Source organism: Corvus kubaryi, unplaced genomic scaffold, assembly GCF_017639235.1.
Source record: "Corvus kubaryi isolate FWS band 111438036 unplaced genomic scaffold, C.kubaryi_AGA036_p1.0 37253, whole genome shotgun sequence".
Lineage (NCBI taxonomy): Eukaryota > Metazoa > Chordata > Aves > Passeriformes > Corvidae > Corvus > Corvus kubaryi.
Window position 1 is genome coordinate 60,188 of NW_024581075.1, and position 8,616 is coordinate 68,803.

Here is an 8,616-nt window from a genome sequence, read left to right on the forward strand (position 1 = left end):
GGGCTGAGGGGAAGTTTGAGGGGGGGTTGAGAGGGGTGTCAGAGCTATGGGGGTGTCAGGGCAGCAGTGGGGCCGAGGAGCCCCTTCCCCAGGGCTGAGGGGAGGTTTGAGGGGGGTGTCAGGGTTATGGGGGTGTCAGGACAGAAATGGGGCCGAGGAGCCCCTTCCCCAGGGGGGTGTCAGGGCTGTGGGGGTGTCAGGACAGAAATGGGGCCGAGGAGCCCCTTTCCTGGGACTGAGGTTTTTAGGGAAGCAAAGAAATCCTCCTGATTTCCCCAAATGCTGGAAGCAGCTGTGCCAGACCGCTCTGGAAGAGGGATTTGGATCACAGGGGTAAAACTGTACCATAATATGCCCAGAAATCTGGGAGATTCGGGTGTCTGTGGCTCTGGGTTAATGATTGGGTCGGAGCAGGACAGAGTCCTGCAGCTCCAGGGCTTCCCTGGTTGAACTCCTGGAGGAAGAGTAGAAAGAAAAGTTAAAATTTAGAAAGCATCCAGGGATGAGGTGCGGGACTGGGCTCATCTCTGCTTCCTCTCCCTCCAAAAAAAAGCTTTTAATTCCAGCTGGAACTGGGATTCAGCAGCGAATTCCCACACTTTGCTTTGCTGGGTGGCACAAAGCCGGGGGGTCAGAAACGCAGGAGAAAGAGCACATGAAGGGTTTTTCTGCTGTGTTTTGTGTTCAGGGAGGAATTCTGACAGTGGAATTTTGACAGCGAAATTTGCAGATCCTCGTTAAGGTGCCCTGATTAAGCCAAGCTCTGCCTGTTGGTCCATGTTTATCTCATTTTTAATGCCTCCGCTGTGCCTTTGGATCTGTGTTTGGGGATGTTTATCCACACACTTCCTGGCTGGAAGAATTCCTCCTGATCCCGAGGAATCTCCAGCTTTGTCTCTGCAATCAGTTTGTTGATCCTTCCCTTATCTCCCAGAGAACCTTTCCTGCTTGGGAATCAGCCCTCCAGTGCTGCCTGCACTAAATTTCACTCATTCTCTGTTATTTACAGTCAAAACTTTATTAAACCCAAGTCTAATGTTAAAGTTCCACGGAGGGAAACCGAGGCTGGGACTGGAGCCCTCAGTTCCCTGTAATTATGGAATTCCAGGTGCTGAGCAGCCTTTCCAGTCCTTCCAGTTGGCTTTGGGAGTGAGAATCCCCCACTGCTGCCTGGAAAGAGCAGCTCCCCAATCCCCAGGATCTCTGTGGTGCAGACCTGGGACTTTTGGGATCATCCCAAATCCCAGCCCGGCCCCGTGGCCCTGTTGGAGGCAGAAACTCCCGGCGGGGGCTGTAGCTCCATCCCAGACCCCAGAAAGTCCTTCCCTGGCTCTCCCCAGGGGTTTTGTTCCATTTCCACCCAGTCGTGGGGGCTTTGGAGACTCTTGGAGTTTTAAGAACACCTGAGAAATGGAAGGAGTGGAAGCTGAACTCGGGGTCAGCTGCAACACCAGAATATTCCAAAGGTTCCTCTCGTTCCGGAGCTGTTTCCCTAAAATATTTCAGTGTGGATCCCCAGCAGTTTTGGCAGGAAAACCCCCCCGTTTCTGACCTATTCCAAACCCAGCTGAGGCTCCTGGGATCCCCCAGGAGACGCAAAGTTTGGAAAACATGGAAATGGCAACATTTCAGTTGGCAAAGCTCCGGCTCCTGTTGGAGTGGGGATTTCAGCTCATTCCAGCTGATGCTGCAGCTGGAGTGGATAAAAGGGACTTGTTTAGCTGGAAAAGGACTGAAGGCTTTGTAAACACACGGGGAAAAAAAATGTCTTGGAATTGATCACCATTTTCTGGGACTTTGCGGGGAGTTTTTAATGTCATTTTTCATTTTTACCCTCATTTCCTTTGCCATCACCACCCGTTTGGAGCTGGAATCGGGATGCTCCTTGCAGGAGTGCTGGAATCAGGGGGCTCCTTGCGGAATAACTCCGTGGTTTTTTGTGTTTGTTTGGGGATTTTTTTTTTTGGCCTCTGCTGCAGATTTGTTGTTTTTCCCCGGGATCTCCGTGTGGGACACAGGGCCCTGCCGTGAGCACGTGGAGCTGAGCTCGTTCCCAACAAACATCCCTGCTTTCCCTGGGATTGAAGGATCTCCTCGGGGAGGAGCAGGCGACTGACAAAACCTGGTGTTTGTCCCAGTTTTTGTTTGGATGTTTGCAGAGAGGGAAAGTTTGTTTCCCTTGAGCTCAAACAACCCAGATATTATCCAAATATTTGGGTCTGCTGGTTGGGGGGCGGGGGGGAGGGGGAATTGTGCCCCGGCTTCCAGGCCTGCTTTGAACTTCTGGGATTTATTCCAGCTCCTCCCAGGGGCGCTGGGAGGGTTTTGTGTTTTAACCAGGAATTGATCTAGTCCCGATACCTGTGAGCTCCTCTCTCCTTGCCTCAGGTGGGGCTCTTTGGGGTCGTTTCCTGTTCCTGGGGCTTTGTGTCCCTGGGATAATTGGGGTTGGATTCAGAGGGAGCTTCCCTGTGGGAAATCCTTGTGGATTGTGTCTGATGGAGGAGCTCCTCCTCCAGGGCCACTGCAGCCCTCGGGTGTGGGGTGAATCCACAGGGATTTTTTTGTGTTTTTATGGAGGCGTTTGGGTGTTGTTTTAACCCAGGGTGGGACTGGAGCTGTCCAGGCTCTGCTGCTGCTCCGGGGTTTTGTCCCGTGGCTCAGGGTTTAGGGACAAAGTGCTTTAGGGAAGGAGGAGGGGATCTGGGGGGAATCCCTGAGGTGCAAACCTGCAGCTCCTGCAGTCAGTCACCCCAAGCTTTCAATAAGTTACAACTTTTATTTCATTTCCCTGGAAAAGTCGTTTGAAGCCCTCAGTTTTTGAGGTGGTGTTTTGGCCCAGAGCTGCCCCTGGGGAGCTGGGCCGGGGCTTGGATCGGGGTCAGGGGAACTCGAGGGGCTCAGGTGCTGCCCTCTCCACCCAGAGCTCGGGGCGGCAGCGGCGATTTTGGGGTGGGAACACCAAACCTTGACTCAGCATTTGGGTCCATTCTGCTGAGTCATCGGGGCCGGCTCAGCAGGGAGCAGCTTTTTGCTGACTCAAAACCCCAAGTTCCCTATTTCAGTCGGAAATGTGGGTTGGAAGCGCTGGAGCCCGGGGCATGAGGAAGTGGGGGAGGTGGATTTTGGGGAAGCTGAGGGCTCAGCTCTGTCACCAGACCCTGGGGCAGCGTTTGGGGAGCGATGACTCTGCAGTTGTGGCCGTGGCATCTGCCCTGCTCCCAAATCCCTCCTGCCAGCACGGGGGATTGGTCATGGAGCGTCTGGTGGGGGTCCCAGGGTGGGAATCCAGCCTGTCCTGAGCAGGGAATGTGGCCACAGGGGGCTGAGGGGCAGCAGGTCGTGGCAGCCACAGGGATGGGTTGGGCAGGAGGGGCTGAGGGGCCGTTCTGATGTCCCTGCTGTCACCTGGACGGGTGTCCTGCTGTTGCCAGGTGTTCCCTGGAGCTCCCAGGTGCTCTGGGGGGGTTGGGCTGTGTTTTACCTGTCCATGGGTGCCGTTCTGATGTCCCTGCTGTCACCTGGACAGGTGTGCTGGCGCTCTGGGCCCTAATCACGCATGTGATGTACCTGCAGGATTACTGGAGGACCTGGTTAAAAGGGCTGAGGTTCTTCCTCTGCGTCGGGATCCTCTTCTCCGCCCTCTCCGGGCTGGGCTTCTGTGCCTTCCTGGCCCTGGCCATCACCCAGCACCAGTGTGAGTACTGGGAGGGACTGGGAATACTGGGAGGGGATTCAGGGGACAGAGCAGGGCTGGGGGTGCTCCTGCCACCTCCTCGTGTGGGGCCGGGCTGCAGGGATGTCACCAAATTTCCCTGCCCTGCTGGGATATTGCTGCCACAGGAGCCATCCCGAGGCCACCCCGCCATCCAAAAAACCTGGAATTGCCTCATTTCCATGACAAAGTCCCCAAAAAACCTGGGAATTTCCTCCTTTCCATGACTTAAGGTCGAGTCCATCCCTCCTGGAGCAGCTCCAAGCCCGAGGCCTCGGCGCTGACTCAGCATTCCCTGCTCCAAACCCCTGAACGTTCCCTAAGGAGCGGCTCCAAATCCCTCCCGCGATCTCCTTGGCCCCAGACCAAAGGGAGAACGTTTGGGGGTTGTTTTCTTGGAGGTTTTCTGTGTTTGTTGTTTGTTGAGAAGCCCCACGGGGTTGTCCGGGGGGGGGGGGGATGGAGAAGCTGTGTGGGGTCACAACCCCAAAAACACCCCTTGGCTCAGCCTAAAGAAACTCCCCGTGGAGTTTTCCTGGTGCAAAGGGATGAAAATCCATGTGTGAAATCCTTAAAAATACAGATATGAAAGGAAAACCAAATATTTGCCTTCCCCTCCTTTCTTGGAGACGGGAGGAAAAACTGTTTGGGGAGAAAATTGGGTTTTTTTAGGGAAAGTCCTAATCTGGGGCAAGGTAGAACCCCTGCACAAGGGAATGATTTTAGGGCTGGGACACGGAATGACTGGAATTTACCAGGAAAATGCTGCTTTATGCGTTCCTCAAACCAATCCTCTCCATTTTTGGTGACCTTCCCCCAGGCAGCTCAAGCTGGGATTGTTTTCCCCACCTGGTTCTGGAAGCGTCCCTCAAATTTGGTGACAAAACAACCCCAAACGTTGACAGGGGGGATGTGGCACCGCTGAGGTGCCCTCAAAAAGCAGAGCCAGCCCCCCCTGGCTTCAAAGGAAGAGGCAGCTTTAGGATAAACAAAGAGGAAATGGGCAGATTTCTCCCAAAAGAGGCTGTTCCTGGCGTTCCCCGAGCGGGGCTGGTCCCACCTGCACAAGGGATCAGTGAATATTTATGGAAGTTAAATATTGATCCCACCAAGCAAGAAAAGCATCTCTAGAAGGAGGAATTGGTTTTTTCCCTCTTTTTTCCCTGCGATGTGAAGTTTTGGAAGAGGAGGGAGAGAGGGGTGCGAACCGAGCTGCAGCTCGGGGTGGTTTCCTTGAGCCAAATCCAAGAATTCCCGCAAATCCCATCCCTGAACCGAGTTTAGGGGGGGTGGCAGAGCTGAGGAAATCATCCCATGCCAGTGGAATTCCAGGGAATACAGCGCCGTGCTGCCCACGGGGGCTGTGCAGAGCTCCCAGGGGCTGGAATTTTCACCGAATCCCTGTTTTTTTGGGTTTTTTTTTTTGCCAGCCCTGACTGACCCCAAGAGCTACTACCTGTCGTGCGTGTGGAGCTTCATGGCTCTCAAGTGGGCGCTGCTGCTGAGCCTCTACTCGCACCGGTACCGCGCCGAGTTCGCCGACATCAGCATCCTCAGCGACTTCTGAGCTCCTGGGAGAGGCGCGGAGCAGGGAGGAGAGGCAGACACGGAGCAGGAGCCCCGGTCCCGGCGCCGCGGGGGTGTCCGTCCGTCTGTCTGTCTTGTCTGTCTGTCCGCACAGGGGCTTTTTCCTGCTGGCTTTTCCTCACCCATCGCTGCTCGTTCCGGGGGGGGAGGGAAGGGAAGGACTCGGTGCCCGGAGCTCAGAGCTCTCCGTGCCGCCCCAGGGCAGCTCCCGGGGGTGGCAGTCCCCGCCTGTGTCACCGCCCTGCTCCTTTGTCACCTCTGTGCTCCTGCCGGGAGCTCCCAGCCGGGCCCTGCCTCTCCGTGGTTTTGGGGTTTGGGCTCCCCCGAGGTCTGGGGGAGGAGCGCAGCTCATCCCAAAGCTCGCAGGGCTGGGAATGCTGCTCCCGGCTGCTCTCCGGGGTCGTTTGAAAAAGGAATGGGATCCCATGTTTAACCATAAATGCCGTATTTAACGCTTGAAGTTGCAGCAGCGGGTGTGTGGGGAGAGGGGTGCTTGGGGGAAAGGGGTGCAGGGCCAAGGCCTGGCCTGCCCAAGCCTCAGGGAGAGGGTTCCTGGGGAAAAATAGGGAAAAGTTTTTGTGGAAGCAGGAGGAGAGGGGAGGGGACAGGGGCTCCTCAGGTGACCCCATGGATCGAGGAGCACCTTTGGGCTGAGGCTGTGACCTGCTGGAGTCCCTAAACCCAGCCCCTGGGCCGTGTTCTAGTCCTGGAGTTTCCACTCCACATCCCGGCTTTTTAAAGGATCCTGTGTGTAAATATTCCCTCTATTTTTACATGGATTCCTCCTGGTTCGCTCCTCGGGGGTGCCGGGGTCGGTGCCACCCTCGCTGTCACCCTGTGCCACCACAAATACAGCGCTCCCTCACCAGCCTGGCTGCACTGGAATTCCCTGGGATCCTGGGACGCGGCGGGAGCTGGGAAGGACGGGTGGGAATGGCACCTTTGGCTTTTTGGGGTGATGGGGAGCGTTCAGCTGCTCACTTCCTCATCCACAGGCGGTTCTGAGGTGGCTTTCCCCCTCGCAAATCCCTTGGGATTCGGGGATTTCGGCCCAAAAGAATTTTTGGGGAAGCGGTGGTGTTTCCATCCCTTTTCCCTGGAAACGGGCGAGGGGCAGGGGGGCTTCAGGGGGGCTTTGGGGTCAGCCCTGAGTCAGTTCCCATTCCCAGCCCCATCCCAATCCCATCACTGACCGTGAGATGGGATCCAGGGGAGGGGACGCAGCGGGGACCCCGGGACCCCTCGGGTGCAGGACCCGCAGGAGCCGCCAGAGGGCGGCAGTGGCACAGCCCGGGCCGGGGCCGGGGCGCGAGCGAGACCCCAAAACCACCTGGGACACCCCAAAAACGGGGACGTCTCCAAAACAGGGACATCCCTGTGCCCGGGGGCCACCGAGGAGCTCAGCGTGGCCCTGCAGGGGGGACCCGAGTCCCCACAGTGACCCAGCCCTGGGGTGAGGTCTCGCTCCGAGGGAAGGAATTCCCGGCTGGAATTCCCTGCCCGTTCCCTGGCACTGGGACAGGACGGGACAGAAGTTCTAGTGGCTCCAAAGACTTCCCAGGAGTCTCAAATCTGTCCCCTCGCCCTGACCCCTTCTCTCCCCACAGGCCCCACAAAGTCCCAGCCACCCTGCCCCGTTCTCCAGCTGCACCAGCCTTTCCCAGCCCCATTTTTCATGGAATTGCCCAGTTTTCCCTTTGCAGCGTTCCTTACTCCCTGGCGCTGGACAGTGTGAGGAATCTTCAGGAACTGAGGAGCCTCTGCTGGATTTTAGGGGGTATTTGGGCTCGTGGAGAGCCCTCGTGGCTCCCACTGTCACCAGCACCTCACTGGGACTCACTGGGGGGGGTCTCGTCACCTCCCGAGGGTCCGGCGGTGGCCCCGATCCCCCTTTTCCTGCCCGGGGAGGGATTCAAAGGCACCCGAAGGAAAACAACAGATTTTTTGCATTTTCCCAATCTGCTCTCAAGATGTGGCGAGGGCGGAAGCGGCGCCTCAAAGGCTCCGGATGAGCCTCGTGGGGCTGGGGGGACCCTCCAGGAGGCTCTGGGGGAGGGAGGTGCTGGGGACACCGTCCTCGTGTGCAGGGACACAAATCCCGGCTGGGTGTCCCCAGCGTGGCTCTGGGGGTGTCCCTCAGCTCCGGGAGCTGCAGCGGAGGGGTCCTGGGGGGCTTCCAGAGGGACCCAGGGGTGCTGCTGGCCTTGGGGACAGGCTGAGCTTGGGGACGGGCCTGGAGGGACCTGCAGGAGGGTCATGGGTCCCTGTTCCCAGGGGAATCCTGATGGAGCCACAGCGGGTCCCATCCTTCCTCTGGAAGTCTGCGCCGTTCCCTGGGAACGGGGGCTGGAAGCGGGAATGTGCCAGGCACAGCCAGGGACAGGGAGTGTGCCCCAAGCCTTCCAGGACACGGCGATGCCACCATGGTGTCCCTGCTCCCTCGATCCGCCTGGACACAGCACTGGCTCAGCCTGGATTTGCCCTTTGTTCCCTGGCTGGGAAAAAGCAGAAAATCCCCCAAATTCCACCTCACTCATGGCATCCCGAGGGTCTGGAAGGGAGAGAGAGGATGGGACAAGGGAGATGGTGAGGAAGAGTCCCTGAGGAAGAGCTTGGGGCTGGAGTCAGGAATCCCAGAGGAGTCTCCTGACTCCCAGGGGCTGTGGCCAGCTGGGAGGGCGCCGGACACCCGGACACGAGCCCAGTCCTGCCGCCGTTCCCGAGGGAATCCGTGCTCCAGCCAGGGGGTTGGGTAGGAAGTGGCAGCGGGATTAAAGGTCCCTAACAGAGCAGTTTTGGTGTCGGGATGAACTCACCGGAGCTGGGGGAGCTGGGACGGAGCCAGGGCTGGGAGAGGGGGGCGAACATCACACACAGAACTGGGAATGGTTATTTTTAGGACAATTCTCAGCTTGGAGAGCAACCAAGGGAATAAAACGGTTCAATATGGGCCCGGTGCTTAACGAGGAGGCTGAAAATCCCTGGGCTAGGATATCTGGGAAGAGCCTTCGGGATGGGGTTTGTGGAGAGCCTGAGGGGGCCAAGGCACAGCTCGGCTGAGGGGTCATCGGGGGGTCCCTCTGCTCCTTCGCAGTCTGGAGCTGGGCTGGAGCCACTTCCCATGGAAGGGTCAATGCTCCTCTTCCTCCTCAACTGGGAACAGGAGAGAAGGATGGGGGAAAAGAGCTGGAAAGCCGGGAATGGGCTGGAATAACGACCAGAGGGAAATAGCAGCCCCCTCCTCCCGCCTTTCCCTTGTGGTGGCTCTGCCTCACTTTTAAGTGGCTTTTACCCCTTTTTTAGGCCAATAAACC

At 57.6% G+C, this 8,616-nt stretch overlaps 1 protein-coding gene across 1 annotated transcript in view; it reads left to right on the forward strand.

The window, feature by feature from the left end:
* Nucleotides 1–6,170, forward strand: part of SLC48A1 (solute carrier family 48 member 1) — a 6,759-nt gene extending 589 nt beyond the window's left edge. Inside the window, exons 2-3 of the mRNA XM_042023630.1 lie at nt 3,530–3,697; nt 5,146–6,170. Coding sequence (XP_041879564.1) covers nt 3,530–3,697; nt 5,146–5,282 — 305 coding nt within the window. The 3' untranslated portion in view covers nt 5,283–6,170. The remainder of the gene's footprint in view (nt 1–3,529; nt 3,698–5,145) is intronic.
* The last annotated feature ends 2,446 nt before the right edge of the window (nt 6,171–8,616 follow it).